Source organism: Leuresthes tenuis, unplaced genomic scaffold (assembly GCF_036924035.1).
Source record: "Leuresthes tenuis unplaced genomic scaffold, fLeuTen1.0.hap1 SCAF_22, whole genome shotgun sequence".
Classification (NCBI taxonomy): domain Eukaryota; kingdom Metazoa; phylum Chordata; class Actinopteri; order Atheriniformes; family Atherinopsidae; genus Leuresthes; species Leuresthes tenuis.
In genome coordinates, this window is record NW_027325376.1 from 17,508,744 (window position 1) to 17,535,486 (window position 26,743).

Consider the following 26,743-nt stretch of genomic DNA (forward strand, 5'->3'; position numbering starts at 1 on the left):
CCAACAACAGTACCCAGACAACCAAGAGCAGCCCACATCTTAGATTGTTCCTCATATTTCAAAGAAAGCACCCAAGTAGCTGCAAAACGCTGTAAAATGTGGACATGCATCTGCAAAGGACCAACAATGTGCAGAACAATGAATAAAGTTGAGTTAAAATGTGTTCAAAACTGCAAAACTTTCACACATTCCAATCCCTCATTTTAGGGGAGCAGCACCTTCAGCCCTTTTTCACCCATCCTCCACTGAGTTTGTGAGGCGGTGAGCCTTGAGATGCAACAACAGTGCCGTGCCTTCAACTCCTTACCTCAAAAATGGAAGCAAACGCTGAACACGTCCCCTGATGTCCACCTGTCTTCTTTTTCTCCTCATCACACTCAACTTACTCCTGCCACAACTCCAGTTAACCAGCATCTGTCTAGATCCTCTCAATATTCCCCTTTGTTTCCTCCACGCCACTGCCTGCTTCCTTCTCCTTCACCCCTTTTCCTCTATCTTCTCCATTCACCCCTTCATGGACGCCTGTGGTCCCTCTGGGTTTTCCTGGCCTTTCTGTGTCTTCTACCCTTCCCAGCACAAGCAGCATGGTTTCGGGTTGGGGTAGTGGGACCATGGGGATGTGACCCTCTCTTTGCCAAGGCCCTTCCTAATGTGGCAGCGCAGCTTGCCGTCAATCGCATCAACAGGGACCCCTCGCTGTCCTATGCTGCAACATTCGACTATGCTGTTCTGCAGGTAGACCTCATCTTCAACCTCCCGAAAAAAGTGTGAATTGTGTCATTCAATCCTCTTTGCCAATCAAAATTGTTTTGGAATTGACTTTATTAGTAGTATACTTATTTACATTTCTTACAAAACTTTGATATATCAGTGTATTAATGACAAGACAGAGCTCAGACATATTTAATTTAGCTTTGCTAAACAAATTACCCTAGTTTTTGGAATTCATGTTCCATATCCATTATAAAAACCATCCACAAGAAACCTAAACGTTTATGATTTGAATTAAAGTATTCCCCGATAACTTTTTAACCACAAACAAAATCGAGACACCCTTTAGCTGGTAATCCTTTGCTTCGAAAGCTATGGTGAGTAGATTCACAGATCATTAAGAGAAATTAAATTCAATCAAGTTTGAACAAACATTTTTCTTTTACCTAAAGACAAATAACTCTACCGTACACCCTTTAAACCCAGAGCTTGTTTAAAGGCAAACAGGGAGTCTATCTCCTGTCCTCTGATGACTTGCAGGGGTTATATTATTATTATTATATTTTGTGCATCAATGAATGTGCACTGGTGGCTTCTGTCTAACTTAAATACTGTCATCGGTGAGTCTGACTATGAGACTCTCTACACATGGATATTTTTGGCCCTCCACAAATCCTTTTTCCAGTTGTATTTTCCAGATGGAAAATACACATTAACTATAGTTTGGCATCTACAGGAAGAGGTATGGCTGACATACAGAAAATCAATCAAGTCAGCAGACAAGTCTGCAAAGCCCCAACAAATTGTTGGATGCATGCCATTGGCAAAGTGCACAGCTTATATTGATGGCATTTACATCATCATTTGGAGATGTAAATTGTAACCCTGTGTATTTTATTCTGACCATATGGTCTTGTCCACCAACTTGATTTATTGTGTAAGTGCATGTCATAGCTCTTTCTGTATCTCTTTTCAGGAGCCTTGTGAGACATCAAGGGCATTGGAGGCATTTATGGGTTACCACACCAAGGCATCGGGGTTCATTGGACCTGCCAACCCGGGCTATTGTGATGCTGCTTCGATGCTGAGTAAAGGCTGGAACAAAGTAGGCTGAGATATTCAGAGAAAATTAAATTTCATAAGGATTTTGGATGTAGACTATGTGTGAATATACACATTATAAATGTCATGGTTTCGCCAGTCAATAATGAATCCTCACAGATTATTTTTTTTTTTTTTTTAAACAAGGACTAAGTTATGATCTTTTCTCCTCTACCCCTTTCTTCAAGGCGATGTTTTCTTGGGCTTGTGTTGGCTATGAGCTGGACGATATTCGCAGCCATCCGACTTTCACCCGATCCATGGCGAGGCCCACCTCGGTGCTACACAATGTGATGAGCTATTTCAGGTGGGCTCACATTGGCATCATCTCTTCTTCAGAGGACATCTGGGTGGACACAGCAACTAAGGTTTGAATGCCCATTATTTCAGATTACTGTTTATGTCACTATAGCCGCAGGATTATGGTTGTGTCCTATCAATTATGAAAACTGAGTTAAGACAATAACTGATCGCAAAAACAAGACCAAATTTGCTTTTGTTTTTGCAAAGAAAGGGAAGGGAAATTGCTCACAATGTGACACTTGTGTACAATCTTTGAGTTCATGATTTCTTTAAGGTCTATGTTTACTTTTCTTCTCAAGGTGGCCGAGTCCTTGAGGAGCCATGGTATGCCGGTCAGACTGGTCAGTTATATGGAGAACACGCCTCATGGTATTAGGCGAACTCTTGCAAAGGTTCGCAAGATGAGAGAAATACGAGGTACTGCTGATTTAATCTCAGAGGCATTACTGTCTGTGTGAATCATCCTGTTTTGCTTAAGTACTAAAGGGCTTTTGTTATATTTGCTTGTTGGAATCATTCTGTTTTAACATTTGATTGCATCAACTTAAAATCTAAATATTGACAACTGAATGCAGTGATGTAGTAGGGTATTCCAGGGTATGTCGGAACACAACATCATCCCTGTTGGCTGTGGCACTAAAGCACACTTTTGGTCTCTTCCTTCAATGATCAAGGGTGTGCAGCACAATTTTAATTCTAAACTGCAGTATAGATTTTAATTTCTATCAAGTTCCTCTTCTTCTAAAATATATTGTGACAAATGTTTAAATGCTGTAAATACTGTTTCTGTATAAGAGGAAGTTGAGCCATGATTAGACATGTCCTTAAACTTAGCGTCCTGTTCCAGCTCTAATCCTCTGCATGCACTCGGCACTGATTGGTGGCTCGACCCAGAAGCTCTTCTTGGAAACAGCCTACGACATGCAGATGATCGACGGCTCCCTGGTGTTTTTGCCCTATGACACCCTGCTCTACAGCCTACCTTATCGCAATGTGACCTACCCGGCTCTGAAGAGCAACAGCAAACTGTTAAGGGCCTACGATGCCGTGCTGACTGTCACCATTGACTCCCCTGAAGTGTCATTCTACGATGCCTACAGAGAGGCCATGGAGAGGGGAGAGGTGGCAAAGACACTGAAACCCCAGCAGGCAAGCATGGACAAAGTTTTTTGGAAAAAAATGGTTTTATGTGTATTGTTACCCACGAACAGAGCAACTGATGCCAATACCTCTGTGTGTGCTGCAGGTGTCTCCTCTGTTTGGAACCATTTACAACTCAGTTCTGTTCATGGCTCATGCAGTGCATCGCGTTCGGGAATCCAGGGAGTGGATGTCTGGTGGAAATCTGGTACAACGTACACGAAAGCTGGACTTCCAGGTACAGAGAGGACTGTGAAGTCAATCACACTGTTGAAGACAGAAGCAGGGGAGGAAAATCCTTATTTTTTTCAATGAATCCCATCTTACACATAATTGTAGAAATGAATAAAGTGCAAGGTGTTTTTCATCATTTTAACTGTATGAACCATAACTAATGATTAGTGCATTGTAATGGGATATTACAAGTATATCACTTTTGAGTTCAGCTTATAAATCACAAGAAAACCCCAATTCTTGTATGTTGTATTTGCTTACATTCTTTCTACCTCTCCAGTACTTTATAGATATTACTCCAGAATAACTCTACCTCTCCTATTTACACATCTAATTTACTTTTCAGGGTTTCAGTCACCCTATCAGAACCAGCAGCACTGGAGTAACTCAGCTAGACTACCTCATACTGGACACAGATGGATCCTCCCCAAAGCTAATGCCGACTTACAGGTAGATATGTGGATTGAGATCAAGCGTTAAATGTTTTATCATGTGAGACACACCCAAAAAAAGGCAAATTTGGTAGTCAGTGATACTAGATAAAGGTAAAGAAAAGAAATCTTGAGCAAGTTCAGATAAACATTCTGAAGTTACTTACTCACTGTATAGTCAGCCAGTAGCTGGTGATTTTATACACTAGTTGAGGGTCCCACTGTAACATCATTTTGAGGCAGATATCTATAGGGAAATCAGATAGGGGAGCTAAGCTAACAGCTACTTACAACAGGGCTACACATCTAGACAAGAGCTAATTTTAGCCATAAAAAACAACTCAAACACTATATAAAGGGATTTCTTTTTATAAAATTCACCTTTACACCACATCAGACATTTATTTTAGTTGCCCAGTGTTGCTGCATGCTGGGTTGCAGTGCAATGTGGCCTGCTGCTGTTCATGGTATTAACTGAGCAACAGATATCTCAGTTACTCTGACAATAGACATTTTAGTATAATTTTCCTCTTGCTGCTCAAGCAAAGGAAAAGATGTGCCCCTGCAGAGTTTATAGATTTGAGCAGTATTATGCTCACCAGGAAGTTCAAAGTACTAGTAGCAGCTGGCGCTAATGGCTAAGCTTTTAATGAAAATGCAGAGCAATGAGCAATGGTCTCTGTTGACTGATGTTGTGTACAGCTTTGTGACTATTTTGTTGTACACCAAACAGTAAATTAACTAAATAGAACAGCAACATGTAATGGCTAAGTGGGTATAAAGTAAAAATGTGGATATTCCAAACACACAGTACAAGGTACACTGCTTCTTACATTGAACACAGTTGCTCCCTATTCCCTCTGGTCTATTTATCAATATGAAGTTTTGACTATATGAAAATAACTGAAATAATTTATATATAATATTGTCACATACTTAGAGCTGTGAAACGTCACCAAGTCCTTTTTTTTTAGTACAGACTAGCCTAATGCATCCTATGCTAAAATGAATACAAAGGGCTTGGTTGCACCTTTCCTTTGGTTTTTACCAGATTTTTATCATGGCTGCCACTCAGACATTTCAGGGACATGCTCCAGACTCATATCAGTTAGGATCAACCACACACACAATTAACTACTGATCTAACAACAGGATCGACATGGATGTAGGCATGGTTCGCTTCTTGGGTCAAGACGTTCATTTCCCACAAGGTTACGGACCCAGGAGGGACGCTGCCTGCTGGTTTACTCCTGGAGTCATCTGCTCAGGGGGTGAGGCACACACACACATATATAAACCTTATAAAATATACATTCATGCAATATAGTTTTGTTTAATTGTTGAAACCTTTACCAATAATAAAGGTGTACTATTAATGAAAATGTTAAGCTTTGCTTGTTTATCTTTTGTTGATCTTTTTCAGTTAGTTTGAAGGCTTTTTTAAAAATGTATTTGACACATATACTATACAAATTAAATGAACCCATGACAAAATGTTTTTTTCTTTGTTAGATAACATCAGATATTCAACTCATCCTTCTTCTGTTGCAGGTGTGGACCTGTTTGTGACCTTCAGCATGTTCATTGGTTCAATCGTGGCCTCTATTGTTGCTGTGGCTCTCTTGTACTGCATCAGGTACACCATCAAGTTACCAACACATGTCAAAGCATGTTATTGGCAATGGGAGGTCTGGAATATTAAAATCTTTTCAAACAAAAAGTTGAGAACTAATCTTTACTTGTGTATTTGACTCTCTTGTTTCTAGGCGACGCATCAATCAAATTCGACTGGTCAGGGGGCCAAACAAGATCTTGCTGACTCTTGCAGATGTCACGTTCATTAACCCATCACTTAGCAACAAGGTCAGTCTTTTTCTGTCATCTTGTTAGTATCCTGCTTTTGTTTGTTTTCATTATGAATCATAGAACTATTGAAGTTATTTGGCAACTTCGATGTACTTATTTGGCCAAAGTCAATCCACACACAGATAGCTTTTCAAGTAATCAAGTTGAAAAGTTGTTTAAACCAAAAAAAACCATCTTCCTCTCCTCAGAAGCTGAGTCTGGACGACAGCAGGACCAGTGGCGGAAAGAGCTTGTCTGAACAGAGTGTCAACACACCTATTTCCTCCCAGACCCCAGCCACTTATGAAAACTCCAATGTTGTCATTTTTGAGGTGAGGCAGTCAAGTTACAATTCATTGTATGACAAAACATCATTCGTAGACCTTCATGAATGACAGAGAAACAGTCCTGTTACTGAGAGCTCGAGGCTAATGTGGAGTCTTGACGACCAAAGACAGCGGCGGGAAGATTCAAGCTGTGTCAGGACTAGGGGCCGATATCTACTCAATAAAATACACACACAGTTGCAGATCCATAGTTGATCCTATTTTTGTCTCTGTTTGGAGAGTGTGCGTTCCAGTAGATCAGCATCAACAGAAATGCACACTATGAATCAAATCAACAGATTTGTCTGTACGGTTGGCACAAATAAGCGTGTACACAGTCATCCGCACAAAGCCTTGCACACACCCTCTATGATGTCATACATTCCCCTGCCAGACCCTTGCTCATTTGTGTACGGGAAAGGTATAAAGAAATTCCCAGAGTTGTAGTTTCAAAATATTAGGCAATCTCAGACCAGATTTAAAGAAAAATCATGGTTGTTATGACTGTTTGAGGAAGTGCCTCCCATCGTTGTACATACTGTTGGAGCTGAGCACCATCGTGGGTTCTTAGAACTCTGCTTTTAGGGTATTTTTTTCAACAGCACAAGAGGAACCATCAGACATCAGTTCACATGCTTGCTTTATGCAACATAAGCGCACATGATTGGTTCAATACATGAATAGAACTCTGGTGCCAGCCAAAAAAAGGAAAAGAAAAAGTTTCATTAGAAACTTGACCAGACCACATGATGTTGTAGTTAAATAGTCTAAGATGTGTTTTTATTCACATTTTAGGTAAAATATATTGTTTCATGGATCTCACCAGCATACAGTTACTGTATGATGCAGCATCAGCTGAGCTTTCCTGTTGGAAGAGATGTTCAGCTTTTTGTCCGTTTGATGATTCTCTCCACCAGGGCGACTGGGCATGGCTGAAGAGACTCCCCAACGGGAAGTTTGGCAGAATCAACCCCAAAACCAGTGATGTGTTTGAACTGGTATGTGACGCTGTTGCAAGGAAAGAAAGCTCAGGTCTAGTTTTATGTCCAGTTTAAAAATATGTTTCTTTGTGGTCAAGCCTGAAATTCGACTTAATTTTTTTGTAGCTACAGAGGACCACGAGAATTCAAGCAGAAATATCTACTGACAATAGGAACTTTGGCACAAAAAGGAAAAATTTAAGGAATATATAATGAGTCAAAATTCAGTTACTTCAGTGTTTCTTTTAACTGAGCCCATCATTAATGTCATCTTATAGGAGGAGATTTTTGTCATGAACTTTTTATTAAAATTGGTCTTGTTTTCCTGTCGTTGTTGATCACCCTGTCTGCAGATGAAGGACATGCGTCATGAGAACGTTAACCTTTTCCTAGGCTTCTTCCATGACTGTGGCGTGTTTGCTATTGTAACCGAGTTCTGCTCCAGAGGCAGCCTGGAGGATCTGCTGCTGAATGAAGACGTCAAACTCGACTGGATGTTCAAATCATCCCTGCTGCTGGATCTAATTAAGGTGAATAGCAGGGCGAGTGTTTGGAATGAATGGGAATGTCCGAATAGGAATATCCATTTGCAAAAGGAAAGTAAAACCATTTTGATGTTTTCTCTCTCAGGGTATGAAGTACCTCCATCATCGCGGAGTGTGTCACACCCGCCTGAAGTCTCGTAACTGCGTGGTGGATGGGCGCTTTGTCCTAAAAGTAACAGACTATGGCTACAACGAGGTCCTGGAGTCTCAGAGGTTCCCCTTCGTTGAACCACATCCAGAAGGTGAGATGTATGAAAGTTTCAATAGCTTTCGATAGCAAACAGTGACATTTGAACATCATGACGCATTCAGTGTTGCAGTCGTTGCAACAGAAGCAAAAACTAGAGGACCTCTGTTTGTTGCAGAGCTGCTGTGGACCGCTCCAGAGATCCTGAGGAGCGGGCAGCCGGCGCTTTATGGGACTTTACCTGGTGATGTCTACAGCTTTGCCATCATCATGCAGGAAGTTGTGATCAGAGGGCCTCCGTTCTGCATGTTGGACCTGTCCGACGCAGGCAAGACAACAGCCCAAAACCTCACCAACATACTACAGCAAACCTGCCAAGTCATGGCAATAGACATTTGTTATGTCTTGTTACGTTTGCAGTGGCATGCAAATCTCAAGGTTGTAGAGGATATTGTTTCATATGCGCATCTGAGGGAGTTGGCATCAAAGTTCTGGTGGGTGCCTCATGAACAGTAGTGAGCTAGCTCCACTCCACCATTTTTCTTTAGTGTAAAATGAGAGCAAACCGAGTTATTAAGGCCAAGACATACCAAGCTGGGTTTGAACAGCTTTTCATCACTGTTAGGCAAGTCAGTCAAGGCTTATTTTGACCAATTCAAATTGCTGAATGGGCGTCGGGTATGTCAGTAAAAAAAGAAGCACTTTGATTTCTGCTCAGTCTAAGAAATTAACTCTGACATGTTAACTGTATCATTTCACTCTGCATGTTAGTGTAAACTGAAAGAGGTCTTTCAATAGTCGGAATGCTTTGAAACAAGCCCAACTGAGGTAGAACTACTATATGTTGGACACTCCAACTTAAATCTTTAACATACTTACTTTGTGCATTATTATAAATGATAAATTTAGCTATTAATGCAGTCGTCTGGATTTCCTTATTTAATCCCATATATTTACTACCCTCCCTTTTAGAGCCAGTGTGTAAAGCCTTCTTGCACAGACGTAGATTTTAGCAGGTGGCTGTTGTCTTGAGAGCTATTTTTCAGCCGAGACACAGTCAACATGAGGGGATACAGCAGAGGTGCTTTCACTCACTGTGGGTTCTCTTGATGTCGATGTGTCAGCAAGTCCACTGCTGTGGTTCAGATAAAGACAACTTAGCAAATCTGTCCTTACCTCTCGGCTGAACTTTTTGATACAGAATAATTTTGCACAAGTCGCCACTACATTGAGTTCACAAAGACTGCACCTGCGGTACTTTGGATACTTGTTCCGACCTTTCATCTTGTCCATTAGTAGGAGACATTCTGAGCTAATGTGGCAAACATCATCGGCTACATCAGCATGTTGCTTAAAGCATCTTTGTGCTTCCCTGAACTGCCACTTTGAGCACAGAAACTGTGCTGTTCTAACCATATTTCAATCAAAAAACACACACAGATACCTTTTTTCTTTTTCTGTTTTTCTTTAGTCTTGTAATGATATCCAGGTACTCGTCCAGCATTAGCACTAAACTTCTGACCTTCTTGGAGGCCATAAACTCTTTAATAATAGCCTCATCTCTACCACTTGAAATGTTGTCAAGAGGTCTTAGGCTAGATTTTTATGTTGGATTGATGAACCGACATTAGCATCTAAACACAACAGCTGATGTTCTTTTGTGCTTTAGAAATCATAGAGAAGCTGCGTAAGCCTCCTCCTCTGTGTCGCCCGATGGTCAGTCCAGACTATGCTCCGATGGAGTGCATCCAGCTGATGAAACAGTGCTGGAATGAACAGCCAGACAAGAGGCCAACCTTTGAAGAGATCTTTGACCACGTATGTTGGATTGTTGGATATTTCCCTTTTTTCATGTTCTGGTGTTTTTTTGGTTTTTTTTGGTTGATGCTTAATGGGTTCTCCTCTCCTTTAAGTTCAAGAACATCAACAAGGGGAAGAAGACCAACATAATAGACTCTATGCTGAGGATGCTGGAGCAGTACTCCTCTAATCTGGAGGAGTTGATCAGAGAGCGAACAGAGGAGCTGGAAATCGAGAAACAGAAGACAGAGAAGCTGCTAACGCAGATGCTGCCTCCGTATGTTAACTTAGACACACTCGTACACACAAAGAAACAAATTAAAGCAGGTAGCATGCCAAAATCAATGAAAAAATATTTGGTCTAGGTATACACTGGGTTATTATGTATACATTACACGTTTATATCACATATCTGTCCATATTAATGCATCTGTTTGCCTACTGATGTGTTGAAAATCAGATTCACTCACTCTGGCTATGAAGGTTATGTTTTGTTTTTGTATCTATCAAAGTTCACATGCACACATGTTCACATTTTAAGCTTGTTTTACTCTCCACAGGTCTGTGGCGGAGGCTTTGATGGACGGCGGCACAGTGGAACCAGAATATTTTGACCACGTGTCGCTCTACTTCAGCGACATAGTCGGCTTCACCACAATCTCAGCCAACAGCGAGCCCATTGAGGTTGTCGACCTTCTCAACGACCTCTACACACTCTTTGATGCAATCATAGGAAATCACGATGTCTACAAGGTGGCATAATTTTTCTTTTTATGTATTCCTGTTGTTCATCTGACCCTAAATTTTAGAAGATGGCATTGTTGTGTATCATCTTGTGTTTTTTTCTAGGTGGAGACGATCGGTGATGCCTACATGGTGGCGTCTGGGGTTCCCGTCCCCAATGACAACCGTCATGCCGCAGAAATAGCCAACATGTCTCTTGACATCCTCAGTGCTGTGGGATCCTTTAAAATGCGACACATGCCTGATGTTCCTGTAAGAATACGCATAGGACTGCACACAGGTGGGCAGAGAACCAACAAGAAGCTACCGCTTAAATATTTGGACAATATACAGTGTAGCCCAGGAGTTGAGTATGTCTGCAATGGGGATTATAGCCAGTACAAGCTACTGTTGAGTAACAAGGACAGAAGTTTTAAGACATCAGGACATAACAAAAAAACATCTGGTGCTTACCAGGGCCTGTCCACTTTTACTGCTTCTATATGAATTAAGAGGGCAAGTAGCAGCTAGGCGCTATATCAAATGTACTTGATTAACTGATCATCGGCATGTGTGAGAACGTTGGTCTAGAGTATTCATTTGTGTGATAACACAACACTATGGAGAAGAGACATTAGCAGTGACTTTAGGGAAGCAGTTGTTACTGGTTGTCAATCCGGGAGAGGTTACAAGGCAATTTCCAAACTAGGAGGGGACATCCCAGCACGTTCACCCCAACTTCAGACCATGTAATGATCAGAGAAAATGCAAAAATTCTACAGGCCTCAGTTAGTATGTTTACTGTTAAAATTCATGACAGTACAATTATAAAAACAGTGTATGAGGACGGCTTGTGAGAAAGGGTTGCAGGAGAAAGCCTCTTCTCACTAAAAACAACATGGCAGCACAGCGTTCATAAAGTTGCATGTGAACAAACCACTTCTGGATTTCTGAAGTAATGCTCTTTGGACAGATAATACCAAAGAGGAGAATTTTTGTCTTGATGCATAGCATCATGTTTGGAGAAAAACATTTGGGCCTGTTCTGCAGCCACAGGACCTGGGCACCATGCAGTCATTGATTTGGCCATGAACTTCTCCGCATATCAAAGTTTTCTAGAGTCAGATATGCTGTATGTCTGACAGCTAAAGCTTGGCTCAAGTTGAGCCACAGAGGCTGAATGTTACCACATGCAGTGATAAAGCTTTTTTAGACAGGTCCAGCAGAGAGCCACAGTTGAATGCAGTTCCCTCATTCTCTCGCCATGCTTCCTGTCATCTTTCTGCTTTCATCTCTGAGATTAATCCCAACCCCAAAACAAAACAAGTTAAACAAGTTTAATCCCAACCCCATTCTTCTGTGTAAATTTGTCTTACTTATCTCGCGGGGACACCTGTTTACACAACATTGGGTGATGTGATCTTATGGCATTGTGTATAAATTACACGCAACAGTTAACGTGTCATTTAATGGACATGTCACACTTTCAGAAATGGTTACAAAGGGTAAAAATTCAGGAAAGGGTCATTCCTTGAGGGTACATTGCATAAAATGAGGGCGAAAAAGCTTAGTGATAATCCATCAATCCATTTTCCATACCCGCTTAATCCAACGCAGTGGGGGAGCTGGAGCCTATCTCAGCTGTCATTGGGCGAGAGGCGGGGTACACCCTGGACAGATCGCCAGTCCATCACAGGGCCACACAGAGACAAACAACCACACACACACTCCTAGGGACAATTTGGACATGCATGTTTTTTGGCTTGTGGGAGGAAGCCGGAGTACCCGGAGAGAACCCACGCAGACATGTGGAGAACATGCAAACTCCACACAGAAAGGCCCCAGCTGGGATTAAAACCAGGAATCCTCTTGCTGTGAAGTGCTTAGTGATAATATGCAGGCTATACATATGCTGTTTTAGAGACTAAGTCGCATTTGAGGGAACCAAATGTTTTTTAGGTGAACTCAACAAAATTAGTGTATGTCAATGTAATGTCCCCAGAAGAAATGTAAACTTGACTACATGTGTGTGTTGTACTGTAGGTCCATGTGTAACAGGTGTGGTGGGTCTCACCATGCCTCGCTACTGCCTGTTTGGAGACACGGTGACCACTGCCTCTCGTATGGAGTCCAGTGGGTTGCGTAAGTTACAAGAAGCACTCTAAAATCTATTGAGCAACTTCTTATTGATAAAATGGCTAACTTCATGACATGTGAGTGATTTTTTTGTGTACAAATACCAAACATTTCTCCTTTCTGCCATTTTAAAAATACTTTTACGTACTGTGCAAAAGTCTTTTCTGTACGTGTTGCCTTTCTTGACTGGAAATAAATGCAGTGATATATTGAAAGGTGCAAATATAAAAAGAAATACAGCATGAGGCAAAAGCAGTTTGTACAATTGTAACGAGCGTGAAAGTCATTGACCACTGTTATTTTCAACACAGCCTGAACTCTCTTAGACAAGCTTTCTTTAATTTCCTTAAGTAGTCTTCAGGAATAGTTCTCCAGGCTTTTTGAAGGACATTCCAAAGCTTTTCTTTAGATGTTGTCTTTGTTGGCCAAGAATGGCTTCTTGACAGTCACCCTTCCATGGAAACTCTTTCTGATGAGGCTTCAGAGAACAGTAGATGGATCAACTGATGCCAAATGTCTGGATGTATCTCTCAGATCCTGCCCTGTCTTTTTCCTATTTCTTAAGGACATCCCTTTCAGATGCGCCACCTTCCTTTGTCCTCCACTTGTCCGGTGTCCTCCATTTTTTTAAGGACACACTGCACACCATGCTGAGATATCCAAGTTTCCAGCTAACGGTTCTTTGGGAATCACTTTGTTATTGCAGAAATACTATTTTATGTCTGTCAATTTGTGTCATCTGGTACATTTTTGTAGATGCACCAAACAAAATGGGAACAAATCATGTGTCTCTATGACTCTTCTGTCGGGTATGTGCAGTCACAACATTAGCCCATTCCTTAAGTTTGATGATTTTTTATGCTTGAATGATTCATAGAATTACACATCCCTCCCTACAAGCCAGTACATCTTGTTCTAAAATATCCTCCTGAGATTAATTCAGGCTGAGGAAGGGTACCTCCTGGCTATATCTTTGAGTGTGATAGCAACTGATAATGAGTCATAGGTCAGTGACTTTCTACAGGAGCCTGTCACAGAGACACATTTGTTCCCAATGACATTCCCTACTCTGAAAATGCTCAGGTACAAAGGCTTGACTGAAAATGAATTACCAAAGAAACACTTTACAGTACCTTCAGAAAGTTTGGAAAACTATTGCTGGAAACCATTTTAAAAGATTACAAGACAGTTTGGATCTCCGTAGGCAAAGCGTAAAGAAATTAGAGATGACTCAAGACTTGTGTTGTACTTTACATAAACTATTAATCAACATTATTAGCAGATTGGTGGTGAAAGTCATGGGTAAGTGCTCAGAATGTCGTAAGGGCATCATTAGTTTTCATCACTCCCATGATTACGACTCGTGCTCGTACACCAGAAGTCCAGTCTGATCCTTTACCTGTTTGCATTAATCTGGTATTAAACTTTATCTCACTGATGAAGACCTGTATACCTGAGCTACATGTATGGAGGCAGAAATCCTCAATGCAGTTTGAGTTCCAACCTTCACGTCATTCCCCTCTCATGTGTGGAATTTATGGACTTGAGAAATGCGATTGATTGGACACGTAACCGTTTAAGAAGCTTCACTTTGTCCAAAAGTGTGGATCGAGCACACATATACTCTATAAATTAATTTAGTTAACCAGGCAGTCTGTACAAAAGTCCAAATGCATGGTCTCACACCAGACATGATTCCCAGTCTCCTCTATGAAATTGCTCCCGCTGGCTTCTACTACCGCCGACCCCTACACCTTGGAATATTGACTTTAGCAACAATGATAGATTGAAACATCCTACTGAGACTATTTGAGGATGGATAAGGATACCCACTGGCTATATCTTTGGGAGTGATAACAACTGATAGAGGCTATTTACTTTGCTAATATCTGAAGCAGGCATAGGATGTAATCTTGTTGTGCTTCATTTCTTAATCTACTGTTTTACTACAGCCCAGAGGATCCACGTCCATGAGAGTACAGTGAAGGTCCTTCAAGAGCTTAATTTCGGCTATAAGCTGGAGTTGAGAGGCAGGACAGAAGTCAAGGTACGTCCCTTCAATTAAAAGTTTAATAATTTCTCAAACATGATCAGAAATAGATGAAATTCTCTCTAATTGTCTCCCGACACTTTCTGCAGGGGAGAGTAGAGGAGACATACTGGCTTGTGGGGAGAGAAGGTTTTACCAAACCTCTGCCTGTCCCTCCTGAAGTCAAGTCTGGGTAGGAATGAATGTCCTTCATCCTGCTTCTGTGTTTGTCTTTCCCCTTGTCTTAATCCCTCCTCCTCATCTTTTCCATCTCTAGTGTCTTATTTCTCTGTACGTTCTGAGTCCTGCACTGGTTTTAATTCATTCCCAAGCTTGTTTCTCTACAAGTAACCATGCCATCTCTTAAAAACTGTCATTGTACCTGTCGGGGTACGGTAAACACTGCAGAACAACAATGCGATATGTTCAAAGTACAATGGCCTTGTTCGCCTGCACACGATTAGTATTTTCTTTAAAATATGCTTTTTCCCCTCCCACCATACAGTTGTAAAGATTATCTGTGGCCATATGAAATCAGGAGCTGCTAACACAGATTAAGCATTGTCAAGAGTATGCCAAAACAACTGGCCCCTTCCACTTTTTCTTCTTCATATTTACAGACGGACTGCTATACTAGCTTTGGTGCATAGCACCCCCTTCCCTCCCGCATTTAAACAAAGAAGATAATGCCACACACTATGATGTTGCATGCCAGAAGTTGTTTTAAAGTTTTAAACTTCAAAGATTCAAACAGAATTTGTGAGAATCGTCGTACTGTAAAATGTTTTACAAATATTTCCTTTACAGTTTTAACTATGAAGGTTCTCTTTAAAAATGGGCAACAACTAAGGTCTGTTGGGCTGCTTCATCCTTATCATTTGCAGGTACAAACAGCAATCACATTTTTGAAGTTTGAAATTGAAAAGGGGCGATCTGTATAATTGTGCAGCAGTGTTGCATAAGTCGCCATTCAGCAGTGTTCAACATTGCAAGGATCGCAGTTCAGTTGGACCTTTAAGGGTTTTTTAGGGTAACCCATGCACTTCTTTCAGGTTTTTTTTTCTCCACCGGAGACAAAGTATTTACTCTGGCTTAGACTCTGGTCGGGTGGGGCTCACTGTTGATTGTTTAACCGCAGAAACGCTTCGTCCACTTAAGCAGACAAATAGCATCATTTTTAAAAATAGAGCAACATCTGAGAAGTAAGATGAATGTTGTAATTTTTGTCTTGTGGTCACGGCTCACGAGCAAATCTGATGCTAAATTATTACACTGAATTGTTGCGGTGGTTTTTAATTTAACATTAAAAGGCAGTAACTTTGTCTATCATTGCCTTGCAAAACTGCACTAAAATTACCCTTGTGACTGTTTACTGATATGCTGCTGGTACTATTAGTTAGGATACAAAAACAAGGAAGGAAGGTAAGGAGGTAGGAAGTAACAGTGATTGGTGGTAGGAAACAAAAAAGTACTGCCTTCCCATATCATTAAGGCCTAATGCCAGCTTCTTCCCATGGCTCTATGCCTCCAATTTGCAGAGGTAATGTGTCCCTTTTCTTTTGTATATATTTCTTTGTTACATTAAGCCATCCAAATGGCCCCAATGCCCCAATTAATGGGCAAGATAACTTCTATTAATTGATCTCCAAAAGAAAAGTGGCACTTTACCTCTGCAAAACTGAGTGGTAGGGTCAAGGGATGGGGTCAAGTGGAGAAAATGGGATTTGACCCAGCACACCCATCCATTCACACCAATCTCCTCTTTTTAAGGTTTTGGGACAGGATAAAAAGATAATGTCACATCTACGTGTTCTTACGTACACCACAACAGGTGTTTAAGCAGATGGGACAACCGGTTTGTTACACAAAAACATTTGAAAGTTGACGGTTGTGATAAACTTATCTGTCACTGCCGCTCACAAGCAAACTATAGTAAACAGATCAATGGAGCACTAACAATGGAGCCACTGGGAAGCTCAAACTCTTGTCAAAGCCATTGAAAGGAGGAAGAAACAATAGGCTATGTTTGTTAGCGTGTCTCAGATAAAGAAGTTTCCATTTTTAGAAACCTGATAACATCGCAGTGGAATGTTGCTGCGAGCCTTTACGTAAAGCCAAAAATGGACTATGGTCTAATGTCAGTTATCTTTAGCTGCACACGATCTATTGTATCAATACAATTCTTAGAAACTTAATCTGCTTGACCAAAGCCTGTTATAGGTACTAGTCTACACTGGTCTTGCTGGATAACTTTCCATTATACTCAGTCTGTGAGGTTTTGGACTTTTCTTCACTGATCTTGAGCATTCAGCTTTTAGAGTGTCATTCCCGCAATTCAGTCTTTGTTTGAAACTGAGATGAGCAATGATGACACCAAACTGGCTCCTCCATGTCTTTATGGACCTTGCTTTGTGCACTGGTGCGCAGTCCTGTTGGAACAGGAAGGGGCCATCCTCAAACTGTTTCCACAAAGTTGGGAGCATGAAATTATCCAAAATCTCTTGGTATGCTGAAGAATTCAGAATTCCTTTCACTGGAATCAAGGGGCCAAGCCTAGCTCCTGAAAAAACTACCCCACACTATATTCCCCCCTCCACCAAAATGTACATTTAGCGCAATGCTAAGATTGTCAGATGAAGAAGCGGGATTCGTCACTCCAGAGAACGCTTCTCCACTGTTCTAGAGTCTTAGTGATGTATGGTTTGGCTGCAGCTCCTTGGACATGGAAACCAATTCCATGAAGTTCTCTACACACTGTTCTTGAGCTAATCTGAAGGTCACATGAAGTTTGGAGGTCTGTAGAGATTGACTCTGCAGAAAGTTGACGACCTCTGAGCACTATGCACCTCAGCATCCGCTGAGTCATTTTTCATGGCCTACCACTTCATGGCTGAGTTGCTGTCGTTCCCAATCGGTTCCACTTTGTTATAATACCACTGACAATTGACTGTGGAATATTTAGTAGCAAGGAAATTTCATGACTGTACTTGTTGCGCAGGTAGTATCCTCTCATGGTACCACGCTGGAACTCACTGAGCTCCTGAGAGCGACCCATTCTTTGACAAATGTTTGTAGAAGCAGTCTACATGCCTAGGTGCTTGAATTTATACACATGTGGCCATAGAAGTGATTGGAAACCTGAATTTAATTATTTGGATGGGTGCATGAATACTTTTGGCAATATAGTGTAATTCTACGACTAACATTGTTAACAGCGAGCTTAAATAAGTCCTGAGGTTACATGGTGAAATGCCATCGCTAACTAAAGACATTGGATAGCTCCAGAAGTGATTGAGCTGGCTGGATGCAGAAAACAGGGTGCATATAGGCTATTGAGAAAACTTTAAATGTTGTTCTTTGTTCTCCAGTAATTCTAACTGTTGAAACATGTATGTTAACTTCTTTAGGTACCACCATTGCCTAGAACCCATGCCTAGAACCCACCCATAGTTGCCAGAATAGGATTGCTCCAAACTGCTGTGACAGGCCTCAGGGACACAAGCTTGAGGCATGGCAAGATGAATTATTTCATGGTCATGATGTCATAAGAATTCAGCTGCTTCACAGAAAAAAACAACTGATACTTCCTGTTAAAAACTGTGGGCCTCTGCAGTGGCTACACTTATAAATGCACCTACCAGTTAATCTATTCTTTGGAGAGAAACAAGCCATTGCAGGACTACTGTGTGTGGGTGTGTGTTTGTGTGCTGTGATCTTGCTGTTCGCTTCGTCTCAACAGGCAAATGGCCCACGGGCTGCAGATGGCCGAGATAGCCCAGTACAAGAAACGGAAAGCTGAGAAACAACAACAGGAACAACTTGAAAAGAAGAAAAACTGAGGTAATGTTATGCATTATAAAAAAATGTATAACATTACTGGCTAGGTTGGCAAGGTTACTCGTCCTTTGGCTAACATAGTTTGGGGATGAACTGTCTCAAGGTGTTCCTGTGGTTTGTTTGCGCTTAGTTGAGTCTTGAACTCAACCTGTTCAAAGTTTGGGAAGAAATCTTGGCCACTGCAAGAAACCGCTGGTCATATACTGGGCTCTGGTGGAACAGCTGTTTAAATGTAGCATGTCAAGTGGTCGTTATTATTTCAGAACCTTCAGAGATCTAGAAACCTTTCTCCAAAAGATAGGAATAATTTCCCCCTCCAAATGGAAAAGATCTGAAGTTTTAAATTGAATTTCTGTTGCACCATTACTCATGTCCGACTCGTAGTTTCTTACTGGTGGTTACTGACTAGAGATTTCTTGTGAAATTTTGAATTGAGTGGTGTCAAGACGCAAGTGCAAACAAAAGCAGCAACATCTAAAGACAGTTCAGGTGAGGAATGTTGGGATTTTGTCCACAAAATAAGCACAAAAAATAAAAAAAAACTCCTCGTTTTTGTCACTGACAAAACTCAGTTCTTCTACTTTACAAGTTTTTAAAAAGGCAATTTACAAGAAATAGGGAAATTCCCTCCAAACTGAGCTTTTCGTACAATAGCAGCGACGTGCTGACACTGACTGACCTGAGCTGAAATGTCCTGGTGTTTCTTTAATGCTAACTGCAGTGTTGCTCTCTTGTCATGGAATTAAAAGGTGATGTTTCTGTGGTATAGGGTGGTACCTGACCTACATGGCTTATAGCACAAACAAATTGATACTAAATTTTTCCTTTTCTAATACATTGCATTTGTTCATCCCATTAATCTTGAAAATAAACAAGATATTTCTCCAACATGTCAAACAGGTAGCTGGCTAGCTCCTTTGCCAGCACTTTTAAGAGGCTTTTACGTCTTTATGGTGATGTATCTGGACATAGTTTCCAGTGTTTCCCTTTTTTTTGTCTTTCTGTTTGTGTGGTCCCTGTTTTGACTTTGAAATTCAGACACTGTGTGAAAATTTGACCCTGCCTAAAGATTTTCTTTCATTTCTAAGGGCTATTTCCACATATGGGCTTTCCACTGTGTAAACACAGGGATATTATGACCTTAAACTTAAACCTCCTGTTTTTGGCTGTCGTGACACGTCTGTTTTTGTGTCTCTGATGTCGTCTCTGTAGATGCTAGTAGTTTGGATGTTTTTATCTCCCCTGTGTCTATGGTTAAAGGAATAGTTCAAGATTCTGGTCATAGACAAGATTTATATTCCCTATGACACATGTATTTCTAAAGAAATTAACAGTACATTTATTTACATCTATCAATCTCATTGTGATGTAGATCATTGCTTCTAGAGGCTAAGAGATATTTTCCATCCAAGACTGGAAGCTCTGTATCTCCTACACAGGAGATGTGCAGACGTTCCCATATAACACAAATCAAATACACTTTTTCCCCAAAGTGTTGAACTATTCCTTCAGTTATTGTTATTGTTGTCATTTTGAAATTAAATGAAAACATTTTAATCAAACACATTAAATTAAATGTTTAGATGAAACAGTTTAACAGTTTTTCTCCGTTCATCTCCTTCCCCCGTCTTTCTCCCTTCCAGCATGTCACTGAAGGCATCAAGGGACATGAAGCAGGTGTTTCACAAGGCAGTGAAGAAGATCTCTCACGTCCGCGTTGTGACTCAGCTCTACATGCCCGAAGAGGACGACAACGTCATGATGGCGCACCACTGACTGACTTGGCCTGGATTGGACTGGAGCTCTGGCTGGACTTTTTTTTTTCACATCACAGCTCGCAAGCTGAAGTCTCCAAGCAGAACTATCTGCTAGTGATCATCCGCAGAGATAGGAGAAGATAGTGAAAGTGTTAGTTCAGATTAACAGCGGTCACTGTGTTTGTCAATGTGTATTATCAGCTTGAGCTGAGGAGATGAAGTCTATGTTGGACTATCTATAGAGGCTGACAACTGGTGACTCAGCAAAGCAGGGATCTGGAGAAAGTATCTGTCAGCAGCAGGGGAACGCAGCTAATCTCCCTCGTCCGCTTCCTCCTATCTCGATTTCTTGGAGGAGATGCATTAGGAGGATATTTTGTGGTGCTCACTCTCAATGTTTAAAAAAAAAAAATTGTTACAAAACACACACACACAAATACCCCCTAGCAAATAAATGCCCATATGTTAGGCACTTAAATTTGTGGGTGTCACTGACCAGACTTGTTGGTGACTAGAAGTGAGTAGACAGATCAGACTTTAATCGATAATGACAGTCATGTTCTCTGTAAACTCATTAATCCTTTGATATAACATGTGTAATAAATTAGTGAAAGGTGATGTCTTTGAAATGCTTGTTTTGTTTTATTGATAATACAAATCCCAAATAAATTAAACCCATCATTGTAGAGGAGTAAGAAAAACAGGATAAAGGGGAATGAAACCAGGGAGCTTTTGGCATTTTTTATTAAAGGCTACATACTATGAAAAACAATCACTTTTCTCTGCTGTGGAAACATATATTTGAGAGTCTGAAAAACTCCAAACAACACAACCCTACTATTTAGTCTGGGGCCCTCCTGGTTTGAAAATAGTACATTCAGTGAGTCCCTCAGATTATTGCTTATGCAAAGTCTACAAGTACTTTGTCTATTTTTATTTTGACTAAGAAATCTGACTTCTGATTTTCATTCTCTAATTGTTTCTCATCCAGAAATAAGACATTCTGATTTGCTATTTATCACTGAATGCACCGTCTAAAACAGACTTGCTAATGTCGGTGAAAAGTGGATCAAATAGGCAACAATTCTCAGCATCAGCCTCTAAAAATTGAACTAAAACATAGTGAAATAGGTCTAGAGTAAAGCCGACAGTGAGCAGTATGTAAGGAAGGAATTATTGCATGTGTTTTGACTGATGTATTAACTAGCTGGCTTGTTGTTACATTCTGTGGTGCTGTTATTCCAACCTGGGCCTCTTCAACATATGACTCCTGACAATGATTGCACCTAAAAAAGGAACCAATAAAAATAGTCTGTAGAAAAATTGGAGAAGAGGAAAATGTAAGTATTTGAGAACTAAACAGCCTTTCAGGTATGTTTTTTTAATCAGTTTAGTTTAGAGGCTATTTACTATATGCTCTGTCATATGGTAATAATGTGCTTCCAGGGGTATTGAGTATTTCTATCTTTAAATAGGTAGAACCTGCAGTGTACTCAGATTAGCCACTCCACACCCTAAAACAGGTCAGTGTGAAGTGCTGTAGATTACTAGCAGAAAAGCGGCTGATTTACTGTCTTTCTGTAGTACATTAGTCTCCATTTCCAAAACAGTTGGGGCACTGTGTAAAACATAAATATAAACAGAATACAATGATTTCTACATCTCTTGAACCAAATTTTCAAACATAAGGCTAGAAAAGTCGGTGATGAGTTTAAAAAGAGTTTAAGTCTACAATTTGTGGACCAATTTCAGAATAATGCTCCACAACATAGATTAGCAAAGACATTGAATAGTCCATCATCTACAATTTGCAATATCCATAAAAGATTGAGAGAAACTGGACACATCTCTGTGTGCAAAGGACATAACCAGTACTGGAAGCCTGTGATCTTAGAGCCTTCCAGACTGAAAAGAGGGATCATCCGGCTTGTTATCAGTGCATTATCAGTTAGCTAAAAAGCCTGCGTCTCTGATGGTATGGAGGGGCATTTTTGCCCATGGAACTTTCAACTTGTATATCTGAAAATCCTGAAAGGTATATATATACTTTAGAGCAACATTTGCTCCATCCAGATGACATATATTTTTAGAGAATGCCTTGAAAATTAGAGCAAGTTAGTGCTAAACCACATACTACATCTATCACAACGGGGTGGCTTTATAATAAAAGGGTGCTGCACTGGTCTGCTTGCAGTCTCACCCACAGTGTTGTGCATAAATGCATTCGAACAAATGCATTCATGAGTGGCGTTCACATTTTCTGTCAATATTGAACTGAACAAAGCAGTTTGCGGAGTGTGCGAAGCTCTCACAGCGAGGTTCTTGTCAACAGTGTGTCATGCTGAGTGCGTGATCTGGCAGAAGACACAGACTTTGCAATGGTTTTCTTCTCCAGTCAGAGGCATAGATATAGTATCTACAATGCAACTACATTAGGAAAAAGTACAGACAAGTGTAGTGATACATGCGTAGAACTAGATAGCAACACTCCCACAACAGACAGCATGATGGAAACTGACAAAATGAAAAGTACCAAAACAAAAGGAGGTTTCCGAAGAGATCTATAAAGGAGTGAAATAAAATAATTAGACCTGCCAGCTGAATCAGAAGGAAATAACAGAAGACTTTGAGCAGTTGAAAGTCAGAGGAGAGCCCCTGTAATGTAAGTTAAACTATTTTTTGGCCTTGGCACATACAGCTGTATGTTGACTGAATCTGTTCTCACCCGTTGTTATGTCTATAAGTTTATCATGTTTTAGGTTTCTGTTTCGTCTTTATTTTTGCCATGTTTTCCTCTGTCACTCTTGCCCTGCCATCAGCTTCACTCAAATCACCTGTGTTTCTCCTAGGGCTGCCGCAAACGATTATTTTAATAGTCGACTAATCACCGATTATTTTTTTCGATTAGTTGACTAATCGGATCATACGTATATTGAATGTAAAACATACAGCTTATCGCACCAGGATGCAGCTGCTCTTATATAACCATCATTATCTTTCAGCTTGGAGTGTTTAAGGTATATGCTAACTAAAAAAAAGACAATTAATATCATAGTTCATTAATCCTTTCGTGAAATATGCAGCTTGTTGCAACAAACAATTATTTAACTGTGTAGCAAACACACAAAAATAAATAAGTTTTTTTATTTTTCTTTCCTTCATTTGTCTCTGGCATCAAACATAGCTGCATTTAAATCAAAATAGGTTGGCACCTGAAACTAATGAATTATTCACAAAAGGTTTTGGTCTCACTGACTCAAATATAACACCAACATGTTCAGTATGGACTCGGTCAGGACATTTGCTTGCTGAGGTGTGCATGTAGCTAGCTTTGTAACAAAGCCGTCCATTGAAGATGAACATACTTTATTAGCACTGAAACATAACATTAGAAAACATTAGCATTCCTATTCAAACACATCAATGTTATAACGTTACAGAAAACACATGAAATATGGTGACATGCTGCCATTCCGACATCTCGCCATTCCGACATGGGTCATGTCTGAATGGCGACACTTAATTTTTTATCAAACGTCCCATCATTCCGACACTTTTTTCCTCCTATGGTTGGAATGGCGGTATGTTTTTTTTTTTTTTTAACATACCGCCATTCCGACAGTTCCTTTTAATAGGCTATTTTTTACCCAAAACATTTTGCACTAATGATTTGCCGGCGCAAATACGCCCTAAAGTTTGGCGCACAAACTCTGCACATGCAGAGGCCACAGCCTCGCAAACAAATCTATCATCAAAATCCCCTGAAATTTCAAATATAAAAATACAGATATTAATGTAACTCTGGCGAGACTGAAACTGATCAAGCAGAAATACAGTGTCAGTGACCTGTCACAGCAGCCAGCTGGAGCGGAGCTCTCCACAGAGCCCATGCGTCTTTTGCACGCTGTCATCATATGCAAAAGTAATAATTGCAATTACAGATATCACGGCTACTGCACAGGACACAGTTGCGAGCACTCTGCCTTGCCTTGCCAATAGGAGAGGAGAGAAATGACAGCATAGAACGTATAAAACACAACAAAATGCAGTAAAAACGTTTATTCGTGTTATTCACGTGATTTATGAGCACTCGCTCCAATTTTGGACAGCGTGGATGGGCTTTGTGCATTTGGCACAAACACACAGCCGTTGCGCAAGGCTTTATACAGCCTGTTGATATCTTAAGGACCTAACTGGTCACACCTGGGAATAAATGTCATGTAGAGATTGTTTTTACATGACATTACAGCTGAACATATAGCTTTCATCCACAAACCAACGTGGGAGAGCCCGAAGACGCATTGTGCCAGACGCACATAGGCATGCGTAAAACCAATTTCACCACTTCATGCTGTTTATTTGCTTTCTTTTAGTTAACTTTCGTTTCTTTTGGATTCTTGTGCGTGTTATGGAGCCGTTTCGGTCCATGTTTGTAAGCCTTTTTTTCCTGGATTAAATTTTCGGAAGTTGAAACAAGTGGCATTGGAGTGTGTGATTGAAAACCACCGCGGACTGCTTCTCCTCCTCCAGTTGCCGAGACTTTGTGTTTTTAATAACGCTTATCTGTAAACATATAAATTGCATGAACAGAAAGAAGGGACTCACCTGTTGAGTAACGCACATTTCCTTATATGGAAAGCCTTGTCGGAATGGTGAGACATTTAAATGTCGGAATAGCGGGATGTCGGAATGGTGGGATGTCGGAATGGTGGGATGTCGGAATGGTGGGATGTCGGAATGGCGGGATGTCGGAATGGCGGGATTTCGGAATGGGTGTTGCCACCCATGAAATATGTGTGCTAAGGCTAATTAATCAAATCGTCATCGCTAATGTTAACGTTTACAGCTATCAATATGAGTAAGTAGCAAGTTAACTCTCTGTTTATGCAAATTTTAGCAGCTAACTAGCCAGTTAGCTTACCAAGATGACGGTCCCTCTTCACAATCAGCCACAACAACATGCTTCCTTTTCAGGTGCTCGTGCATCGTTGTTGTGCTGCCGTAGAAGGCAAGTTCTGCCTTGCAGATATTCCATTGCACATATTTGTCTTTAGTTTTCTTAAAATGCTCCCACACTTTTGAACTCTGTGGTAGCCATGATACCTGAGCTTGTCTGGTTTAACTTTCTGTGACATCACAGCTGACCCCGGTTACCACTACTGAGCATGTGTCAAGGACAGAAGGCCAGATGCAACAGGGGAAGGTGCCGCAGCAGTTTTGAGAGAAAAACAAAGTTTGAAAAAAAAAACAAACACGCATCGACTGTTAAATTAGTCGTCAACGATTTTAATAGTCGACATAATCGTGACGAGTCGACTAATCGTGGCAGCCCTAGTTTCTCCCCTCAGCTGCACTCCATCACTAATCACCCTCCTCAGTATTTAGTTACCAGGTTTTCTCATGCTCATTGCCAGATCCTCACTGTCACTGATGCCATGTCACAGCACTCCTTGTCAAGTCAGGTTTGTCCATGTCAGGTATCTTCATTTTTTCACAGTCACAGTCATAGTCAGGTTTTGTTTTGTTATAGTCAAGTTTTTTTTGTCATAGTTACTTCCGTGCTTTTTGTTGTTTTGTCTATAATAATGATTTACATAAAATTGATAAACACAGATTTGTGCAATAATCTGAATGGGCTGTAGTACCCATGTTCTAGTAGTTCACAGCACTCCATAACCCTATGCACTACATAAAGGGAAAAATTCACGTGAACTAGTCCATTTAGAGACTATGAACTTAGTTCAGAATTTCCAATCGTTAAGAATGAATGGGAACTTGTTCTGTTTAATGTTCTTGTGAAGTATGAACTTGCACAATACTGTTTGCCAACTAAAAAACATTTGATCCATCAAGAAATGCAAAATATGACATAGAATATCCAGGACCCTTGAGCAGCGACAGGAATGGGTCAACATTCCTCTCTCAATGGTCCAGCAGCTGGTCTCCTCAGTTCCCAGACGGTTAAAGGAAGAGGGGATGCTACACAGTGGTAAACATGGCCCTGTCGCCACTTTTTTCAGACTAATTTGCTGCTGGAAGTAAAACATGAGCAATTAAAATATCTCACTTTCAACTCAACACTCACATGGAGATGCATTCTTGTGACAGGCGTGATCTGGTGTGCAGCTGTCCAGATCACCCAAGAACCATGTTCATACCAGTTCTTCCCAAACCGTTCTACTTCATACATCTCATTAAAGTGAATAGAACTTATACTGTCTTGGTGCACCAGCAGCAACCCAAGCATATGCCCACACTGTCTTTCTCTTATTAGGATTTTCAATCACAAAACAGCCCATATTTTACAGTCCATTCCCCCCATTAAATTTAGTTTCTGGTGGTGGGCCACACAAACTTTAAGCCATATACTGAAATCTAGGGTCACTTTAGAGTGACCAATTATGGTAACACCTTTAGACTCTGGGGTGAAACCACAGGACCAGAAGAAAGCCTGCAAAGGCACACGGACAACACAAAAACTCCACACAGAAAGGCCTCAGCCAAGGTTGGAATCAGGATGCTTCATGTCCTCCTTTGGACGAGGAATGTTGTCCTATTCTTGCGTGATATAGAATTCTAGCTTCTGGGTCTACTTTGTCATATTTTTACTTTCATGATTAGCCAAATATTTTGAGTTGGTGAAAGATCTCAACTGTAG

At 40.7% G+C, this 26,743-nt stretch overlaps 1 protein-coding gene across 1 annotated transcript; it reads left to right on the top strand.

The window, feature by feature from the left end:
• The first annotated feature begins 273 nt into the window (after positions 1-273).
• Positions 274-20,118, top strand: gc2 (guanylyl cyclase 2). The gene is made up of 23 exons (XM_072376211.1): positions 274-735; positions 1,688-1,816; positions 2,001-2,180; positions 2,415-2,532; positions 2,963-3,264; positions 3,362-3,493; positions 3,836-3,939; positions 5,073-5,191; positions 5,472-5,556; positions 5,687-5,783; positions 5,975-6,097; positions 7,009-7,089; positions 7,425-7,601; positions 7,702-7,858; positions 7,982-8,131; positions 9,473-9,621; positions 9,717-9,880; positions 10,164-10,356; positions 10,453-10,627; positions 12,370-12,468; positions 14,415-14,509; positions 14,602-14,684; positions 19,972-20,118. Exons 1-23 carry the CDS (start codon positions 274-276, stop codon positions 20,102-20,104), a joined length of 3,507 nt encoding a protein of 1,168 aa, XP_072232312.1. The 3' UTR covers positions 20,105-20,118.
• Positions 20,119-26,743: the final 6,625 nt, after the last annotated feature.